General features: G+C 35.6%; 1 protein-coding gene across 8 annotated transcripts in view; it reads right to left on the bottom strand.

Annotated features, from left to right (window-relative positions):
• Window positions 1-22899, bottom strand: part of FRYL (FRY like transcription coactivator) — a 178014-nt gene that overhangs the window by 71118 nt on the left and 83997 nt on the right. For 5 of the 8 annotated variants that reach the window (XM_072863010.1, XM_072863007.1, XM_072863005.1 and 2 more), the window contains 13 exons: window positions 19557-19696; window positions 19033-19129; window positions 16505-16584; window positions 15950-16030; window positions 15307-15475; window positions 14129-14221; window positions 11020-11118; window positions 9462-9563; window positions 6594-6638; window positions 3219-3322; window positions 2464-2572; window positions 1405-1491; window positions 567-738 (listed from right to left, as the gene is read on the bottom strand). In XM_072863010.1, the coding sequence (XP_072719111.1) occupies window positions 567-738; window positions 1405-1491; window positions 2464-2572; window positions 3219-3322; window positions 6594-6638; window positions 9462-9563; window positions 11020-11118; window positions 14129-14221; window positions 15307-15475; window positions 15950-16030; window positions 16505-16584; window positions 19033-19129; window positions 19557-19696 (1378 nt within the window). The remainder of the gene's footprint in view (window positions 1-566; window positions 739-1404; window positions 1492-2463; window positions 2573-3218; window positions 3323-6593; window positions 6639-9461; window positions 9564-11019; window positions 11119-14128; window positions 14222-15306; window positions 15476-15949; window positions 16031-16504; window positions 16585-19032; window positions 19130-19556; window positions 19697-22899) is intronic. The other 3 variants (XM_072863006.1, XM_072863009.1, XM_072863011.1) reach the window with 1 other exon arrangement.

Genomic DNA, 22899 nt, shown 5'->3' on the forward strand with positions numbered 1-22899 from the left:
GTAGTAGGAGGTATTACATTAAAGTAGAAAATTCTTTCATAAAGAACATAAACAAGGAAGCAACCGTTAGTTGCTTTTCTGTTTTCTCAATTCTCAGCATTTTAGTTCTAGTTTAAATTTTACATGTTGAAACAGTCCTTTAGAGACAACTACCTCATCCACAGAAGATCAGTAGAGCATAGGGATCAAAACTGTCTTACTCCACTTCAGCTGTGGGACATATGGGACATTCTAGAGTGACATCAAGGGAACAAAAACTGCCATGCTGTTTACCACACTAAGTGCACTCAGGCTTCTTTGTGCTAATTTCACAGTGCAAAACACTTCAAAAAAAGCCATGGATTTGGTCTCAGATACCAGAAGGTCAATATTGTCTAACAGCCTAAAGAATCTACTGTCTACTGTCTAAAGAATCAAAGCAATGCTGTTAAAACAGACTATCATTAGATTCTCGCTAACAATTAGAATAAATACAGAAATAAAGTTACACAAATGTACTGCTTGAGAATGATTGAGAACATAGATGCACATATTGGAATGCCAACTTAAACAAGAATACAATATACCTATAACTTTTGCTTCCTCATCTGTCAGCGTTTTATTAAGAAAAATTTTCTTCACACGCAGAGTATTTCCTGAGGGAAGAACAACTCCTGTTGTTGGCATTGGTGGTTCACCATCTTTCTGCTGCAAGCTATCTGCTATGACAAGGAAGACTCTGAGGCCGATATTCATCCTCTTCAATTGCAAAAAAGGGAAGAAAAAGGAAAGAGAAAACAGAATAAATTATTAAAGTAACACAGATGAGGCAAAACATGAAGTGCATTTTTCCTCTCTTTTAAACAGACAACAGTACAGTTCCAAGAGGACAGGCATTATTTAAATGTTACATATTAGGGTAATGAAAGTATAACAAGAATAAAGTTTAAGCCTTCAGTGCCTCCCCACAACTCTGATTCCAGGCAACTGACTTGGCACGGGCTAACGTACCGAATATTTTATAGTACAGAGCACTAAAGGACTTAACACGAATCTGGAGAACGACATACTGAAGACAGACATTGCTTAAACATCTCATCTGTTAGACTGCATTTTGAACCATAAGAGCTAGGTACAACTTCCCTAAAAAAAGGCTTTACAGTTAATACTGTAACACAAATTCACACATACTTACTGAAATTATTGTTGAAATGAATCTGAACTTTAGTACTGCTGCTAGGTTACTCACCAGAAATGAAACAGCAGTTGTGCACAACTACAATTACTTCTTTAGTTTTAGCAGAACACCCCTTCATATATTCATTAATCTGCTTTCATCCTGGCTCAAAAATAGTTAACCACTTTCTCCCCAAGAATCCCCCAATGCCCTGTTCTCGCTGCATGCAAGTAATGAGCTTTTTTTACCTCTGGATTAATAGTGAAGGTTTTAGGTGATTTTCCGACACTAAGAAGATCAAATATTATTTCTTTCATCGCAAAATCCAAACGTTCCTATAAAGGAAAATAGATTGATATGCTAATATGCATAGTTTAATTTCTTGACTTTGCACAGGTGCTGGGTATCATGTCTTAAAAGTTTAAAAAAATAAAAATAAAACAGTTTAAAAAATATTCCTTTTTTCCTATTTACTCTTATGACATAATGTTATTTTTAAAATATTGTACACAGCTCATTCAACACAGCTCATCCCCTGATACGGTTGAACCATTTCTCCTGAAAAAATTCCCAGACAATTCTGCTCAGGTCAAACACATTTCTATGAATGAGCTGAACTGTTTTAGATAACTAAAAATTAGTGATAAAAAGAGGAGCCCTAAGAAACAAATATAAACAGTGATAGGTTGTGTGTCCTGCCTCATCCCTGTATGACCAGAAGCAAATCATTTTGGAAGCTGAGGCACAGACAAGCTATCTGTAAGACAGGAAAACAAGTCTGTAATCTATAAGGCTATAGATTGAGGCTATAGAATGAGTTTATCTTGTGATATCATAATTGATATTAGGAAAACAGAAGCACCTAAAATAATATAAATCATGATGCAATACTAACTACACACTACTGCATGCATTGCATATTTTTTCGGTCTACAGAGGCTAGTCTCCAGGCTAAATGAGTGGATACTACTGTTCAAATACTTTGTCCTTATAAAAATATTATAATGTAATATACTAATTATATTAGTGTATTTTATATACACACACACACACCCCAGTGCAATACAAATGTAAATATTAATCATCATAGTGTTCATACACAACAGTTATTGAAGTTTAAGTAAAATAATTTTGCCACTAGTAGAAACAGAATTAGTAACTTCCTTTGTTATACATATTTGGGGAAATTCTATTCAAGATATAAGACAGTTAATTCAGTACAAATATTCAAAAACTAACCTTAAATTTACATTTCTTCCAAATAATGTTCATCCTATTCTTATAGCTCTACCTAGATGTATTCTTACCTGAGCAATGAACTGAATAATCTTCACAAATATATTCAGAGGTGTGTCTCGTGGGACCACACTACGTGATCCTTTTGGAAAAAGTGCTGATACAATGCTCATGAGACGGCTACAAGAATTTAGAAACAAAAAGAAATAAAAAGCTTTTAAAAATAACTTTTTATAATAGCATAGATGTTACAGTTTAAATCTGGAAGAGTGTGTGTTCGTGGGGGTTACTACTAAATAATACAGAAGCATACGACAGTTACGACCACCTACAGAAAGTAGAGCCCTCTACTGTCACAGGCAACAGTATCACGGGTTCATTTATAAAGTGACCAAGATCCTGCTTTAAACTAGTTAGTAATAGTCAGGAGGAGGGGCAAAATCTGAATGGCTATTCCAAATACTCATGATGCTAATTTATAACGAAAACCTTTTCATTTCCAGCCCATACTTAGTGATGGCCACTTCATACCCTATTTCTTATGGTACCATTAGTGCCTTTTAACTTTATAATAAATTTCCTGCTTCTTATCTCTCCGCCCTCTTCTATCCCTGCATATCCCTGCAAAGACAATTGTAGACTCTGTTCTTTCTCCTCATCAAAGTAATCAAATTCTTTTGGTTTTCTCTATTAAGATGAAGTCTTTGTTCCCCTATTTACCTGACTAGACAATCCCAGAGCTGGCTTCAAGATCTCTTCTGATATCACTGGGGGGAAAAAACCCCCACCAGTCAACAGTTCAAAATCCTTTGCATAATGAACTTACCTTTGAGTTACAGTGTTGCTTTCACATTTTATTCTAATAACATAAACCCACAATAACCTATACAAAGATTCCAGTGCAACTCGGGACATTTTGGGATCTTTATTCTGTAAAATAAATGAAAAATACAGTTACTGTTGCCTGTGAGACACTCAGAAAATTTTATTATGACTTTTTTGACTTTTGAGAATATTTTCAAATTTTTTTAACAATGAAAACCAATGTGTTTAATACTGACTACAAGTTTTAATGTGTTTTCATAAAAACAACCCTGTATTGCATATTTCCAATACTCCCTGAATATTTAACTAGTAATTCCACATTATTTTACGCATCTTTCACTCTGACAGCAGAGGAATAATGAAAAAGCAGATATTCCTCTTGAGATGAACACTAAGAGCGTACTGCTTCCAAGAACTTTTCTCAGAAAGCCATTAGCAACAAATACCTACTTTATAGCAAACTAACTTATAGTTTGCCTAAAACGTCAGAGTAGCTACTTTGGATCAGGCACAAAATCTAAGTCCATCATTCAGTTTATGACAGCAGACAGTAGCAGGTGCAGAAGAATGCAAAACAGGGCAGCCACACAAGGATGCTTCTCTGGGTGTGCACTCCAGGCTCCAGCCAACTTAGCCATTTCCTGTGGGCTGTATTAGAGTTTATTCACTTCCAATGGATTTTTATTGTAACAATTAAGCTAGCTTTTTCTTGAATTAATATAAAATCTTGTGGCATAATTCAGTTTAAATTATGCACTATATGAAAAATAATTATTTTTTTTTTCTTAAAGCTGCTACTAGGAGTTTAGCTTTGCTCCTCGTAGCTCTTTAACTGTGTAAAACAGGAAGCAACTAACATTCTTGGTACTGACTCCAGCAATCCCTTTTCCAACTAGGGATTCTTGGTGTATTTATAATCTTGAAGTGAGATGTCCAGTTAAATTCTTGGAATTGGCCACACGTATGAGCTTATGAACAGAATAAATGATTCCCAGTTGTCATCTTTTTAGGTATTCTCTCAGTTAAGCAAACAAACAAACAAACAAAAACCCCCAAACAAAACCAACAAAAAACCCAACAAAAGAACCCCCAAAACACACGTTCCCCACCTCCAGTGAAGTCCCTCTGTTTCAAGACATATCTATATGATGGCTTGAACCTAACTAATTTCACATTTTGCGGCCTCTGACACAAGCCAATGAGTCAGAATAACAGACTACTTTGTCCTCCCAGGACAAGTGGAGTGCAATTTCACAAAGGGTGTACGTGGATCCAAGACCATACTGTTCGAAAAGAGATGGTCTCATCCTTGGTTCCCTCCTCCCCAATCTCACTGCTCCTTTTGCGTTGACTCTAGCAGTAAGGAAGTCCAACTCACACAAGTAAGTTGATCCAAATAATTTCATGGCCATGTCTGTGCAAAAGACTACACAAAGGAGAGTAATTTGGATGGCTTTAACACAGGTGGGTCGGGACTACTGGTTTTGGCAGCAGCTTACTTTAAGAAAGGCTAAGAGCCTATCGCAAAATCACAGAGGCAAAAGTGGTACTTCACAGACAAATAACATACATGACTGTTTATCAGAATACGAGAGGGAATAACCTAACACAGCTTATGTCAGTGATAATGCTGTTCTACCCTCCCTTCACACTCATCAATGTGTTCCCACCATCACCTCTGAATTAGCACACCTGCAACTAGGCGGTGGGTAAATTTAGGAAGGTGATCTGGACAAAAACTAACCAGTAAAAAGTTACACTTGTCCCTGGTTAGTATTCAGACAGGTAATTGTCCCACTGTTCAGTTAATTTACCAGCAGTGCTACTGTGAGGAAGAAGCATAATTGTATGAGAGGATGAGACTGTGATAGCTTTGATTTTAACCAACTTAAACAGCAAAAAACCATGGTATTAGTACTTATCATACTTAATCTACAGGCCAACAGTTCTTGATGTTCAAAGTAGGCTGGTGAATTCATTGGTACATGCATTATCAAAGTCTATCTGAAATGCAGTGTCTAGAGCTGAGTAATGCTTCAATTTTCCTATTTCTGATATTCCAAAGGGGAGCTTAATTTACAGGTCCAGAAGAAAACAAAAAATTTACTATTGGCTTTCAATCATCTAATAAAAAAAACTGTATAGGTAGCAGATATTTTACAATGTGTTAACAACATTCCATCTGTTAAGAGGTTTATCATCGAATACAGCTACTTCTGTTCAGTTATGACAAAGTTTGCTTCTTTGTTAAAAAAAAAAAGTAGGAGGAGGCATTCACCTTTTGAAAAGCATTACAAAATAAATACAGCAGTACTTCTAATTTCTTAAGCATTGAAAATTTTCTTTATTTCTTCCTGTAACGAGGAACTAAACAAATGTGCTAGAAGAAAATGGCTTTTTGGGTCTAATTTATGGCACACTTCCTGTATACTTGCTGTTAATATGTCAGTATTTCCTTTTCTGTTTGAGAGTAGTGCAAATAGAATACAGTATACCTGGCTATGTAATTCACCAACCTGGCTGAATTTCAGTCTTTTTAACTGATGCCTGTCAGATTTTAAAGCACTCTGTCTGGGTTGTTTTTTTTTTTTTTCCCAAACATAATTTTGTTTAAAATCCTAAACTTTTAACGTAAATTATATCATCAGATTATGGAATAAGCTGTCAGGAACTGTGTCTCTGTTACAAAGCCAAAAAACTAAGAGCAAATCTACAGTGGTCTTACATGGCACATTAAGACGAGTCAATGAAACATCTCAATGAAGGCAAGAAACAAAACAGCATTTTTTCCATGTTAGTCAAATGTAGTCACTTACTGAAGAAAGTACTTTTTAATACTGATGTTAAACTTTTCTTCTGTTCTGAACTAAAACAATTTCTACTTTTTAAAACCTGCAAAACCAACAGTGTAAAAGTCTTTCAAGTTAGTGCACTGCAAGTTGTTACAGTAAATCAGTTTCACATTTTTTTATTGTGAAAATGTTTTCAAGTTTGCTCGCATGCAAGACACTTTTTGAAATGAATTAACAGAAAAAACCATACATCTGAATAGGTAGGTTACTTCCAGTGGAAACATGCACTGCTGTTCAGGGAAACCAGCTGTGATATTGGTACTCAATCTCACAAAACCACATTTTCACCCCCAAGGAAAAACTGATACTAGATAATTTGCTGATCTTTCTCCTTTACTCCCTGGCAAGAAAAAAGATCTTTGAAACATTAGTTATTCTTAGTCCTGTTGCTTCTTAACAGTACTAATAGCAGTTTTACAGAGAAAGGAAAGCACAAAATACAACAATTAACATAAAAAACAAAACAAAGTATTTACATGAGACAAAGCAACGTTTCACTGAGTTATAACAACATATTAACTCACCTGCAGTGTTTCTATTTGTTTTCTGATACTGTTGTTAGATGGCATCTAAATAAAGCAATGTGAGACAGCAAAACATAACAAACATGAGAATGGAAGGCACATGCATGTTAGATGAAAAAAAGCACAAAAACAACAGATAGCTGTCTAGTAAGGACTCTATTCAGTAGAAATACAGGTTTTGCTATAGTGGCAGAAAATGTTTCTCCACCTTTCAAGGTTTTGTGGTAACAGACACTAAGGTTAAACTGTGGAAAAAAAAAATTATTCTCTTCCACCCAACAGTGGTGCAGAATGAGAGACACATTTTTCTCCCATTTCAGCAGCTTTCTTAAATGTTTCTTCCTCTCCCCATAAGAGGTAGTAAGAATACCACAACAACTCAGCTTCATCCAAGAATCTATCAGCTTTCTGACAGACCTGCTAGAATTAGTCTACCTAAACACTAGTCAAAAAAGCAAGCAAAACGTTTTACAATACTGACACAGTGTTATTGTCTGCTGAACAAATTCAGAATTTTGCCTACAGTAAAGTGTGTAAAGAAATGCCCTGCTGAGCGTAATGCTGAAACAGCATCCCGACCGCTTTGTGGGGCAAGGCCAGCTATATGTACACCAAGAAACACCCTTTGGTACACTCCCAGTCTAAACTGTCTCTTACAACTCACTCATCTGCTATTTGCATCGATCCAGACCCCTAGGCTTCCTCCTTTCAGCAAGGCTAGGATGTTTTCCCCATACAATAAGCCTGCTTTCAGGATAACTAAAGGTAGTGTGCACTGAAACTCAGTACAAAGAGTTTACAAGGGCAATAAATATTGCTAGTACTGGATTAGGATTCAGAGCACTCTCAGGAGCATTATTAAGTACAAACATGGCACTGAAATACTGCAGGGTAAGGCAGGGTATGAATACACTGTGCATCAGGTACTAAGGAGCAACTGCGAAGATGTGAGCTTTCACACCATGGCAAATGGGAAATTGCTTATTTCTGTCACCGAAGTGTGACCACACGGTGTTCACTGCTACGTAAGAGTTTGCACTGGGCAGTCACCAGGGAATAAAGCCAGCACCATGAATCCATGACCTACGTTACCTCTTGGCGACTTGCTAACGGGCCTGTACTCTTCATAGTATATCCCTGCGACAGAGTCTAAGTGTTGTTGTTATTTCAATCATTAATTTATTAATTTTAACTAATACGGTAGCGGTGAGTGAACCTTTTCAGTACTCTAAAGTATCTCCCAGTAACTCTCAAAATTACTTTATTAAATAACAAAGACACTAGAGGCAATGGATTTGGTATCCTTATTGCATTTTACACGTTTAGGTAACCGCAAATAAAATAACTTTAGTCCTTAGGAAATCAGGAAATAAAATGGGGAAGGGGAAATCTAAAAGACTAAACTGCTGTGAAATTCAGATTTATAAATTAATGAGATTACTTATTACAGAGTGCATGCATTTAATTAGCTTCAGAAACAAAGGAACACATTAATTCATAAGACACATGAGGACAGTGGGGGTGTATTTTTCAAGATTAAACTCAAAGTTTCTGAACAAGGTAGGCACCCAATAAACCAATAGTGTTTGGTGGGCCAAATTAAACCAAGCCATAAAATATCCTAAGTAACTCACTGATGGCATAGCATCATAACACTGCAAATTCTGAATTGCAGAAATTCATATGTAGAATTTCTGCTGAATAGAGCCTTACAGTAAATGTGTTAAGCTGTTAGTGGTTAACAAAACTAAGTAAAATATAAAATGCATGCTCAGCAACTACCAGTTAAACTCACTGGCATTTATAGTTTTAATACATCCATTATCAGCAATGGACATTATGCCAGAAAAACGCAACTCCTAGATTGTAAGAATTTTCTTAAAAGCTTTAAAAACAAAAGCAATAGCAGCCTCCATAAGCAAAATAAACAACAAAACAAAAATCAAGGCAAATATTGCAAAAGAACTGCAACGTTAGATGAAAAATATACAAAAACCCAACAAGCAACAGAAAAGTGTGAAAGATGTCATGAAAACAAAATGACCCTTAAAAAACAATCCAAGCAGCTAAACCTGTTTCCTTTTGACTTCATGCTGGTTTATGTATTTTACTAATAAGCTTCAGAATTGTCACTCATACCTAACCAGAATGAATACTGTGAAGGTGGATCAAAGAATTTATTAAAATTATCAAAATCAATACATTAGGCAAAATCATGAACTATGTTAATCAAAATTAAGGAAAGAACATGTACAACAATTAATGCTACAAGAAAGTCACTAAAACGAATCCCTAATGTCTAAGTATCTTAATCTCTTTATCCATCAACTCATGTTTACAATGCTGTCAACTGAAGCCATGAGTTAAAGGGACACTGTAATTTTTATTTGGAAAATGTATATCACAGGCTGTAGATATAATATCTTTTCTGGACTCCCAATTAATTTTCTATTCCTTCAATAAGTGAACAAGGAGAGAAACTTTGCACTTACTATACATTCTACTTAGAGGAGTAGAGAAGCCACTTATTTTCTCACATATCATTTGCACATGAAGAATTACAGTTTGTACTTTCTCTGGCATAAATAGCATTTATTAGCAGATACTTCTCCTGAAGATTGTACTCAATAAAACAGATGGTCCCCAGGAGGGCCACATCTATTTCCAGCATTGTAGCATCACAAAAACTTACTATTAAGTTTAATACTAATGAAGACTTAAGACATTTAATTTAAAAAAAAAAAAAAATTCACAGTGTCCTTTTAAACAGCCAAATATTCATTGTTTATTTGGCACGAGAATGCTGAGAACATATCGGAATAAATGTTATCAATTTGCAACAGTTCCTGAATTGAAAAGGATTCTTACCTTTAGATGTGACAAACAGTTCTGCAGGAAAACGTGCCAGTTATTTAAAAAAAACTGTTTCTGACTGACACACAACAGGCAGGTGATCAATGGATACAAAGCCTATGAGTAGGGGGGAAAAAGAATTGATCAAATTGCTCTTTGCAGACCTCTCAAATCTTGTACATTAAGAATGAGACACACAGTCGGTTCTTGCCTCTCACTTTTACAGTTTTAGCATTGCACGTCAGCCCTTCCCCTGCACTAGGACACGCATGCCAGGCATGGTGTCCTGGGTACAACCCATGTGCTGTAAGAGTTCATGGTGTAAGACCAGGGCAGTGGGACCATGCTGAAGCTCCTCCCCTAGCAAGGCCTGATCTCAAACAAAGACTGCGAGCAGATCTCACCCTTCACTCTTTGCCTGCAACCACATGATTCAATTCATGGGGTCCTACATGCTGGGAGAGGAAACTGCCTCTAGGAAGAATATTCGGGACAAACATCCTCAACTCAGTAAAAACCGAGGCAGACTTTAGATTGCCAAAAATGTTACTTCTCCCCGAGGTCTACTTTTAGTAAGGAATGAAGCACAATTTAATAAAGTCTGTGAATATGCACACTAGCATGCCTTTGCTCTGCTTTAGTAACATAAGATTTGTTTAAACACCAAATACTTTAGCAGAATACGTACTGGTGATTAATATCAAATCTGACTGCAGATTACCTTGTTATGGAGCAAAATTAAAGCATGAGGATGAACAGGTAAATTGTAGTCTTGATGTAACAGTGTTTCTGACTTCATAAATAAAATGACATTGTGAATACTAAAATCACCTACTTTATGTTATTCTTACATAAGGAGCTTAACTATGTACAATGACATATGCTTTATGTGCTCAGAATACCAGAAAGTAAAACTCATCCCTAACATGGAAGTGAGTATGCCAATTGTAATGCAACTTGAAACACGGCTGCCATGGTCATCAAGAATTACCAAATACTGCATTAATAAGAGATTTAAATCCTTGCTAAGATGCAGTTTTAGGGGAAAAGCTAAGATGCAGTCTTAGGGGAAAAAAAAACCACAGATAATTATATCTGAAAGAGGTAATAAAAAATATTGCAAAAATAAAAACAAAGCTTATGGGGAGAGGAGAAAACAGGCAGAACAGGGCTATTAACAGGTTGCTATTTTGCTGGAAAAGTCTTGTCTGATACTTCCATCTTCTACCATCTTTTAATTAAACATATTTTAAATACACAGACTCCCTGAATGCAAGTTCTTCTTAGAAGAGACATTAGGTTAAAGAACTCGGTGCTAAAACCCGCTAAAATAATCAAAAACAAGCATTGATTTCAAGACAATCTCACAAGTGAGATAACAGAGCACATATCTTGCACAAAGAAACAAATCAAAATTAGAACAAATGCACATACACCGTGTCAATTTAATTACACTCCAACTGAGGAGTTAAGATTTAAATTAATACAGCTGCTAGCTTTTCCTCATATAATGTACTAGCTTAAAAGTCTAAGATGAGCGAAATGGAGAAGTTGAAATATTTCTTTAAAATACCAGCGAATGCTTCTTTCTTGAACTCAATTCAAAGGTAGTCTGATAAAGCATCTCCACAAAATTTTTCAAACATGGCACATTCACTTCATTTTTAACAGCCTATTAAAAAAAATACACACATAAATGGGTTTAAAAATTTATACAGAAGGCAATTTAAATATACATTAAGATGTCCATGAATTCAAGAACATTCAAAAATTAAATCTCACATTAGGTTAAGTATTTTAAATGTATTTATCTAAAATAGAAGTATAAGAAATTATGTCATACGCTACAACCATACAGTTTAAAAAACAAAACAAAACTCATTAACCCCCCCACTATTTTAAGAATGTGGCTTGTATTCCATACTTAAAGAAGAAAAAGTATTTGCCACCAACTAACAAATAAAAACTACACCAAAACTCTTTAAAAGCATAATTTCATATATTTAAAAAAATAATACCCATAACTTTTTCACTGTTCCCTTCTTCAATGCTCCCCTTTTATGTCCTCCAGTTCTGAAAACTGAAAACTTAGGAAATGATACACAGGATTACCAGCCAACCAACCACGTAAGTGGTCTTTGTTCAGCTTTCAGAATTAATGAAACGGATACATGGAGCCCTACACCTTTCTTACCCACTCATACAGAATAGCCTTCCTTCCACAAACCAGGCAGCTACCTTCTTCATCAAAATCCCTGCAAGTCTCTTAGGCTTCTCTCTGGATGCCTGTGATGATCCATTTAAATATTATTCTCAACCTACTGTTTTATACTGTGTTTCTGCTTTATTTATCAAACTGGGAGGTGGGGTGTTGGAGAGGGGGTTGGCTTTTCTGGAAGAGATCCTCTATACTCATAATTTCCCTATAATATAAGGTGATTTTTTGTTAGTTTTTATTATGCAAAGTTATTAAAAGATATGTCATGTCCACCTTGCTAAGAACGCTCTGAAAACATGCGTGATGGGGAAGCATAAAAAACAGTGTATGGTATCTCAGAAAGAACTGAGAAAGTACTTATGTTTTAAATCACTTCCTAAACACCCCCACATTATTTATCTTTTGCTATTCTTAAGCTTTAAGTTGATCAGTACCCCGCTAGCTCCACATGAGAAATTAGTCAGTTGCCAGCACCACACTGTTGCTTTGGGATATAACCTTGGGTTTACAGATTAGCCTTAACTTCCCCACTGTAAAATATGCTGTCATCCGTCATACCTGCAGGGTCCAAATCAGGTCATATTTTTTAAAATGCCTGAATGACTAAGCAAGAGAAGGACAGTAAAGAATTCACAATGCTGAAACCCAATAGATTCCTTGCTTAAGCAATTTTCTGTATCCAAGATACAGAAAAATCTAGATTCAGTTCCTTCATCTGCTTCAAAAAGATTCAAACTTGCATCTTGCATGTTCCAAGAGAATGACTAACCCTCTTCAACTGCATCTCAATCTGGGATGGGGCTCTCCACTTCTATTTAAGAAGCTCCATTTGTATGAAACTATTAGAGACTCAATGAGTCAGAAGGAAAGATCAAGCCTCCCTCACCAACTGTTTAAAGCGCTGATTCAGGCTATGCTTGTAGGAAGCGATCCACAAAACAACACACGTGCTCTGCGCAGCCGGTGTGTGTGCCTCCGCAGTTACCACCGGATAGTCCCAATTCCCAAATGCTGCTTCTGCCTCATTACTGTAGATGCAGTTTTCACTATATTTAAATTACGATTTTGCAAACTAATATTCATGTTTACCTAAATGCTAAGTACTTTCACTATGCACCCCCACTCCAACTGCTGAGCAACTACGGAGTTCAAAATGACAAATGCGTTCACTTTTTAACAGTACAAGAAATTCTTCTCTAGAAGAGTGTAAGTATACCCAGGTAAGATCAAGACTTCAGTCAATAAACAGCTGCAACTAACACCACCTCTTTGTGGTCATGCCTTCATAAGAAAGATTGTCTCCTTTGTAATTTATTTTTTTAAAAAAAAACCCCAAGGTTGAGACCAGTGAAGGGAAAGAAGCATTTCCCCACAGCTCAGGGCAAGGCAGACTGTTTGAAAGAGGACGCAAAGTTCAGAGAGATTTATCTTTCTTTTCTGACAAGCTTGCTTAGATGGGATCCCCACCCGGTGTGTTAGTCTTTGTAGATCCCATTCTACAAAACAGGATCTACACGTCCCAGTTCTCCATATATAGCAAGATATGCCCCTATAATCAGTTGTAACATGGAGCCATGACATTTTTCGGGACAGCGTGCCGAACAGACTGTGGCCTAGCATTTGCTAATACAACTCCCATTTTAGACAACAATCACAGCAAGCATCCATCTTACTACAATGAAACTTTCTGAGCTTGTGGTAAATGGTCAGCTTGAGGTATACCAAGCTGCCGTAACTTCTCGTTGACCAAGCTTTACACAACTGAGTGAAGTGGCCTGGGAGGAAGGGGGAGAACCTGTCCTGACCGAAAGCATTCTCAAAAGCAGCATTACAGGCACCGTACATCCAACACTGTGGTGATATCCAGGTTTTTTTTCTTGTTCATGGCTGCTGAGTAAAATGTCTGGCTTTAGATTTAAAAAACAAACAGGAGATGGACTGTTCTTCCACTTGAAGGATTACATCTAGTGGACACTCACCTCTACAAACAATTTTTATTTAATTAGCCAAAACCTGCATTCTTCCTTCATGCACAGGAGTTCACACTCTCCCTATCGGACTGTAAAAATGTTACATATCTCAATTTATTCTAGAAAGAACTTAATGGGTTTCGGCTAATGAAGAAAAGTCAATGGGACCCTTGAGTGAACAAATACTAAGCCAAGGAAATTTCAGATTTTTAGAGCACTTATAAGATTATACAGTGCTCTGGTGACAAAAGGGTCTAGAAAACAGACAATTTTAAGAAGTTCTGAAAAAAGATTGGAAACTAGCTAATACACAAATCACACTGACGCATTTCCCTTTAAAAGGTTATGTAGGTGCTTGTAATTTGCTTAATAGTCTTTTTGAATCTGCAAAAATGTAATATTGTGAGGATTAATGGAAGCAATTTTAACAATGAGAGCTTAATTGAAAGTGAGGGGAATAGTGGAGGGGGAAAAAAAAATATATATATACTTACAGCAGCCACGGGGATGAGAATTTCCACAAACAAACCAGCAAGTGCATGCTTTATATCTTTATCTTTTACTTCCAGGAAGTACTGAGCACATTCCTTAGTAAGGAAGCATTAGAAAAATATTTAGAAAAAAGACGACAAATGTCACTATGCCATGAAAAACACTAGCAATATGACAATAATTGCCTGTTTGAATTTAAAACATGCAGTGTGTTTAAGTTAGTCTTATATTCCTTGACAATATCAACTTTACAAAACATAGGAAACTTTAAAACCTGTTTCCCCAGCAATTAAAAAGAAATTGAAAGGAGAACATTTGTAATGCCAGACAGCTATTTACTTTCTACTCAGAATATAGAGTACTCAGAATATAAAAGAATATAAATATGCACAGTTTTCCTCAGATTATTCTGAAGTTTTAAAAAATAAATGCTTATTTCTATTGAAATTATTGGAAAATAATATTTTATTTTTTATATACTCATTTTCATTTTCAAGATGACTTTGATGCAAAGAAAATTTTACAGAGAAATAAATAATCCATACACATACATGCATACTCCACTATACCAAACTGACCACTTTGGACACAATCTAAAGCACCTATGTGTATGTTAGTTTTTTCAGGATTGAGATCAATGTCAATGACTGTTAAATAGCTCTAAGAAAATTTATGACCAAATTGCGATAACTTCAGTTACTGTGGAATGGGAGAGTTATTCATTAAGACAATTTTTAATCCACAATCAAGAGAAGCAAACAAAGAGATTTTAAGACTCTCTGAAAAGTGACTGAAGTGTTTTTTAAACAAGTGTTTCTTGGCATCTCAGCTGTTAAAAAAAAGATATATCAAGTAACTTTTTTTCTTTAACCCACTGCTTTCATAAAGAAAGAAAATTATTTGATTGCTATCCATTTTCACTTAATGTTGAATAAATTCATGTATTACAGGTTTGCCACATTACTGAGACAATTGAGAACGGGTTCTCATTATGCTAGGTACTCATGAACTGCAGAGAAACAAATGATTCATACCTCTGAGAACTTATGAACTAAACAGAAAAGGATGAAGGATGACACAAAAGTAGAGTGAGCGACTGATCACAGAAAGCATCATTGTAGCTTCATGACTTAAACAATCAAAATTATGCTCATTTCAATTTTCTGTAATATTCATTTACCTGCATGAACTGAAATGATGCTTCAAAATCCTCCACGGGATACATCTTTACTCGAAAAAACTTCATTCCCATAATCAAACTGATGATACTTTGTACTACATGAGGACTCTGTTCTTTTTGTCGCAGTTCCTTTAATTCAGTGACAAACTTCTTCCTAACAGCTTGAAACCTGAACAAGGGATATAGATTGCAGTTATTTGCATTCTTAGTTACTTTTATATGATGTCTATAATTTTGACCTGATTTCTTTAGTCTGTTAATGATAATGGTGCCTACAGAAAAAGAAACACAAGCAAGATGAACCCTGATACTGAAAAGCTAGGCATTTAAGAGTGCCTATGATGATCAGCACATTAGAATATATTCGTTAACTGAACAACAACTATTGACTGATACCAAGCCTCTTTTCCCTGCACCTACAAGTTGACAGCAAAGCAATTCAATATTGTACTAGAGATTATTTATTGATTTGTTCAAATTTACTGTGCTGGAACATGAGATGGACATGCCAGACTACACCTGACTACACTTGACACTTAAGGGATTAGTTACCGGGCCATTAATAAACACTGCTATATTAAATAGTTTTTAAGTCTAGAATAATTTTTCCTCAAACACAAGAAAAGTCAGAGAGTGAACTTACTTTGATTGAGCAAGAACCCCTGTCACTTCTGCATATAAGTCTGCAATAATATGCACATTCCCAGTGTTGGTTCCTGAATACCTAAATGGGGGGGGGAGGAGGTGTTAGAAACAACTTTGTTCTCTTAAACCCCAAGCATGTTCTCAATTACAAATAAAAAGTTTGTTCCACAGCAAGGCAGATTATTATCATAAAAACAATGAAAGTCAAGCATAAAATGCAGAGGTGACATTTAAAGTGATGTAGTTTCATTGAGCAGACATAAGAGACATATTCTGCATAGGAATTCCACTATAGTTATCCAAACTCGGACTTTTCTTACTCTGGCTGGCTATGCAAATCATTCTGTATATTCTAAGCAAAATAAACTCAGCATTATATTGAACACAGCTGTGTTATTTCAAGATATGTTTTCAGTTTAAACATATCAATCAACGTTCATTTACAGTATTATTACCACCATGTTACATGTGAGGCAAAGGAGAACAATCACAACAATCAAGTACAGGCTAGTAATACAAACAAAATATTTTAAAGTACACAAGTGAAACTCACCCTTCCTTATGTTTAAAGTGCTTAAAAGCCAAGTTTAGAACTTCATGTACTAAAGGATCTGGCACTGGATGAACAGGTATCTGAAATGCAGATATCATTTACATATATGTAACTGTGCATATATATATATACACACACACGTATGTATGTATGTATGTATGAAGTAAATAAACAGTACTGTGAGATGCCCTGTAGAAATCTCTCCCACTACTGTCAAAGGACACATCCTTTGTTGGCATACAATGTCAAGTTAATTCTGCAATATATGAACACTTACACAACCTATATTGACATTCTCTTAAATTATTTCGCATATTGGCTTTTAGGAATTAAATTAATAATAAAACAAACAACAGTAATGTAAACACAATGAATTTGTAATCAAAATTTATCAGACTTTGGTTAACTATGCATCTTTCCACACTTTCTACCTTGCGTGGTGTTACTATTGCAGATTTAACCTTGAAATGCAATTCATGTCGATATAAAGGAAGATAAAACCAAAAAATAAGAATGCAGAAGAGACTATCATCTTTATTTTAGACTTTCTGCAGATGAAAGCAGACAAAACATATAAAAATCTTCCTAGCAATAAGTAACAATTTGGTGAGAAACCAAAATCAAGCATTGATTAGACGGCCCTTTTACTGAGGTTCTCTTTGACATCACCGCTTTTCTCAGGTTTAAAAGAAAACATTTGCTTAAAAATCAAATGTATTCTTTAAAAAAAGCACTATATATCATTATGAAGTCATAATATCTTTAAAATTTCAAAGCAATTTAGGTAGGGACTAGGACAACCCTGCTAAACATTACTGCTTAAGAGTGATTTTCACTAAAATGTATTAGAAGAAAAGATTACTGTCTTGTCTACAGAAAATGAAGCACTTACTACTTGAGAATTTCCTACTCTTCTGCATCAAGAAAACTATTTGTCCAAGAATTTGCAGGTACTGGAACTGGCTATTTACATGCATATTCATACAATGAGTAATATGTAGTCATTTAAGCAAAAGATTTTTGTTCCTACATAAGTCGTGTCTGTCACCCTCTCTCTGATTGCTCTGTGCGTATTGCAGAAAGGGTTGGATCATACTCTTTGTACTCTCTAAAACCAGTTTCTAAGAATTAAACAATGATAGGGCTCCCAGGAAGATGGATGTAATGTGAATGTAAATACGTTTATTGATAAAAAGCCATCCTTTCTGCACTTTGATTGACTGCCTAATTGCAGATTCACATTACAGGCAGAACATACAAACCCTCCTTTAGATAATTTTTAATGCTAAATTGACCCAAGGACTCTCTTAAGTGGTATATCTATGTTCATTGGCCCATTGCAGGTCTTTAGCAGAGGAAAATATAATCAGAAAAATACCTATCTTGTCTGGAGTACAAGCGTGAGACACTCACCAAGCATTACAAGAGTCACCACAGACTCTCTTCAAGACCAAAACTTTGGCACCTCTCCTGACATCCGAATCACTGGCAACATTGTACTCTACTCAACAGAAAAACTAGTACCAGTTCAAAATGCAGAAGCTACCCATGCAACCCTGCAATCCTAAACCTATTCCTTTTCCCTTTTTCTTTAGCGCCCATAGAAAATTTAGGCAGGGAGAGAGCACGAACTAAAGATTTTCTGTAAAACACTAACACATAAGACTTTGATGGTTTTAATACTGCTCTCTGCATCTCTGTACATGCAGTATAGGAATATCACTTTGGTCAGTGTCTCAGAGAAGGATAGGCAGCTCTTTGTTTTACTGTTTTCTTTTTTCCCCTATATCCCAAACATGCCATACACCACCACATAAACATAAATCTCCTACAAATTATTTGCAAACTAAACTATACTCCTTGCTTTACTTACTACAGAAAGCCATTTAATTTTCATGTACCCATACATAAAAGACATAAACTACTTAACTATTTGAAAAATAAAATTTGCTCAAGCCTGCTTCATGTTTCAAACCCTTTCTTACAGTAATCTTTTTCTCCTCTCAAAAAAATGAAAGAAAAAAATGCTGCTACTTGAAGCCAAACTGTATCCTCTTGTCCATATACCAATGCAAATTTTCTATTAACAGAAATTGTGTGTGTAACATCACCTACCACTACATTATAAGTGCAAAGCAAAATTACATACCCTTTCTAGTTTTTTAAAAAAGTGACATTTTAATCTTGTCATTCAATGATTTCACAAAGTATTTCAAAAGTGTTTAAGTGGACAAAAAGGCACTGAACATAAATAAAATGTTATTTTTTTTACAGTTTTGCTTTTTGCAGTACATCAGCAGCTTTGACTTAGTGCATCCAAGACATGAACTGAGATAATGCCAGCATGTAAAGAAAAGACAGGAGAGGAAAAGGCTTTATGCAACTGAGAGCATATGCAACAATTATAGCCTTGCATATGCTCATCATATATATGCTCCAGTTTTTAATACAAAAATCTAAAGGAGATGATCAAAATTGACAGTAAAAGCAAAAGATTAAAAGAAGTTTGCCAAAGCAAAAGAGCTTACCTGTTTTAGAACCTCTATTAAAACTAAACAAAAAATGAAATCTACAGCTAAGTCCCTCCTTTCAAGTAGATAATCTCTTTCACGTTGTTGGTCATCCCTAAAATAAGAAATCAAGAACACACATATCATACACAAGACTGAACACAAATATCACAGAGAAGGGGTATACATGTCTTTCATGCAATCATTGTTGCATACGTATATAAAATGGATGGTTAGAAAGACTTTGGGGTTTGGTGCAGCACTGACATCTTGCCCCCTCCTAAAAGGACCTGCCAACAACCAAAACGATTCAAAAAGGGGACAAACTAGCTTGGAATTATCAGCATCCAACTTCCTTCCAACCCCAAAACCATTAAGTCACTCCATGCCTATCATCTACGCAAGTTAAATACACTACCTCAAAGAAGCCCATGCTGTTTCTACACAGATTTAGGTAATGACAGATCCAAATACAAAACACTTGTCAAAAAAGTAGAAAGCACACAAAAAATCAAACTGACTTTTGCAAAGCAAACTCTTACCCCTTTGATTTTGTGCTAGATCGAGGCCTATATTCATAAGATTCATCTTCTGTTCCATTTTGACGCCTGTACCAGTCAAACAAGGTGCGTAATAAGGAGGGGAGACAGTGCTCTGCTACTGAGCTCATAGAGCTTATCAACTGAAAAAAATTAAGAAAAATAGTTTAGCATGATAAAGCAATCTAAAACATCCTAGAATTGTAATCATTCCTTCAGATTTGTATTTAACATTAAAAACTGTGTATCATATAATTTTACAAAGTGGCAACTTTGTGTATCATTTTCATCTAGGACAATTACTGTAAATATGACACACTAAGTCAACAATTATAATAAATTTAAGCAAAGTGTTCCAAAGCTCACAGGGATGAGAGAACCCTAAATTTACACAGATAACCTGAACAAAACCATTAAGAAAACAGCACAGATTTTAGGATGCCCCTGAATGTTGCCATATGTATCTCTGAAGCATACGTACCTTGACATTACAAATGACAGGTAAGATAACCATCCTAAACATGCTTCTTTGGTTATTATACAAACAAAAATAAGAGCTTTTTAGATATTCTACTCTACGTTTAATACATTTGACTGTCTAGATCTCAAGCTATATTTATTTTCAGCGTAACTCCCCTATCTACTGCCCTCTTTCAGAAAACCCATATGAGTCATAAATTTGTCTGTGAAACAGTGGCAATAGAAACCATTATAGAACAAAGACCTTAACATGGTATGAAACTTAAACTCCTGAGGCTTCCTTTAACTTAAACATTGCTCATCAGTGCACAGGCTTGGAGAGGAGAAGAATGACTGGAGAAAGACAGAATAAAGCAGTTATAAACTCCCTACCAGGAGGCAGCAGGGAGCAGGCCCATCCCCAAAACGCTGGCTGGAAAAGGAGAGTTACCACATTGCTCACTGATGCCACACATTTATTACCTCTTGCATCTTTCAAATAAGAAGTTTCAATAGAAGCCACCCTCATACGATAACTTCTCTATTATTCACTATTCCAAGATAACATTAATGCCATTGTTTCTTCTTTGTCCTCATTTGAAGCATCTTGTTTTTTCAGGTTTGGGGAAGGGATGGGAGCAGGTTAACCATAAGGAAACATCAGAAGGATCTCTTTCAACCATCTGAATACTCTACTCAGCTTGTTAACCAGTCAGCTATCCAAGTCACAAGAATTAAGTAGCATTCTTGATTCTCTGAAAAAACTCTGAATTATACAAACAAGTGGAGAAACTTCCTGAAAATAAGTAAAATTATACTCTTATTCTGTGAGTTCATGAAATGTTACATCCCAGTACACAATACAAACTGCATATATTCGAATCTGAAGAGGAACTAGGTTTCACCAATAAATTTTTATTAGAATAATGAGATTATGTTTTTTGTCAATAGGACAATCACTAACAAGGGATTCAGTGGAAAAACTAGGCATGCCTGCTACAGGAGAGGCACGCACATTGAGCTAACTGCACAAAAAGATGCACGCAGCTATTGCAGGCAACACAAAACCAAAAACATACAAAGTATTTTAAAAACAGAAAAGAAACGGAAGCTAGAAATACTGTATAGGCTTGCTGTAATGCCTTGCATTTTGGAACAAATGCTAAATTTTGAGAATAGCTTCACTCTTATACTAATATATGTTGAAATCTTTATGACTTGGCTTTAGAAACCAAGCATGTTGTAAGCTTGTTCCTTGTGCTCTGATATCCATACAAAATAAATACCCAGTCAACCAACCAACTATACAGCAGACTTCTAGAAGTGGACAGTAAAAATAGCTCAGTTTTACCACTGTAAAGTTATGCTATGATCTGAAATGAAGCACTGCATGATGAAATGGAAGACGTACAAATTAAGATGTTGCTCAAGAGAATTTTCTGATATGGCAGAGGTCTGACAAACTTCCTTGGGAAAAAAAAAAAACAATAGTGAAAACTTGTGAAGAGGGAGAGAAGAGGAAAGAAAAATTATAAGGAGATTAGAGACACTTCTGGTCTGATAATAAAACTATCATCTTTTGGCAAGAGGAAGCATCAGAAAAAAAGAACTCAAAAGACTAATTTGTATTGATAAAGCTTCAAAAAATCTTCACCAAGATTTCACTAGCAAGAAATGCCCGTTGCTTGCATCAGCTTGGGGTACTCAAACATCTGTTGACCTCATTAGCATTCTCACTAGCCACGAGCAGAAATAATAAATTAAAAGCATTAATATATTTTGGAAAAAAAATTATTCAGAAAGCAGAAAGAACGAACCCTCCTCATGAGTTACTAAACTGAAGGTATTAGACTTAGCATAAAATCATCAACTTAACTGGTAACCCTTAGAACGAAAGCTGAAGCTAAACTTGCTGAAGAAAGGATCTACCACCAACCACAGCAATCCAATATGTGTTTTGCCTTCAGAATTTACTGTCAATTTCCATACCCCAAATAACTCAAAAACTGGGGAAATACATTAATTTCTTTTTCTCTAAAAAGAACAAGTTGTCTTTCTCTAAAAATAATGATATATCCAATACATTGCACAGAGCTACGTTCATACAGCAACTACACATACAACAGGACAGGAACAGATTAAGCCAACACTTAAGTTACCCTGTGCTGTCAATGTAAAACGCCGCCACAAAGCAATTCTACTCCTCTGCCCTCCTTCTGAACTGCTGGGTTTATTAGTGGAAGAAAAAGAAGAAAGCTGTATTAAAACTTTACTAAACTTTTTCCTTAGGTTTTCCTGCAAGTTTATACAGTATATTAATACTACTACCACTCATAAATGTTCCAGCAGCTGGGCAATTTACATCATCTTCCACAGAAACAAGCTGTATTACATGCATTAAAAAAAAATTGTTATTGGTAAAGTGCTAAACCAGAAACTACTGGCATTATAAAACGTTTTCCTCCTGAAATGAAAAAAATCAGTTTTACATTATAATTGTTTATTTCCTGACAATCCTTAACGCTTTAATGAAAAGGCATTGGAATTATCAGGAAGATGAAATCTTTGCTCATATTACATAGCTGCTAAGCAGAACATCAGCTATATACTTATTCTTTTTATTTAAAATAATTACCATACTGCTTGGATACAAAATTCAAGACCATCTTATATAAAAATTATAAGAAAACCCTTTTATTTTAGCATTAAATTATGCCTAGGTTGAAAGCAGCAGTCCAGGCAAAGAGAGATCCTGTAATGCCCAAGAGGACAGGGCTGGACTAGTCATCATGACGTACACTTATATTCCTTGGAATGAAACAGCAAAGCCTGCTCCAGTCTTAAAGGCCGTAACACATTGCTAATTGCTGCACTTAACATACCCAAC

This window comes from Ciconia boyciana, chromosome 5, assembly GCF_034638445.1.
Source record: "Ciconia boyciana chromosome 5, ASM3463844v1, whole genome shotgun sequence".
Taxonomy (NCBI): Eukaryota; Metazoa; Chordata; class Aves; order Ciconiiformes; family Ciconiidae; genus Ciconia; species Ciconia boyciana.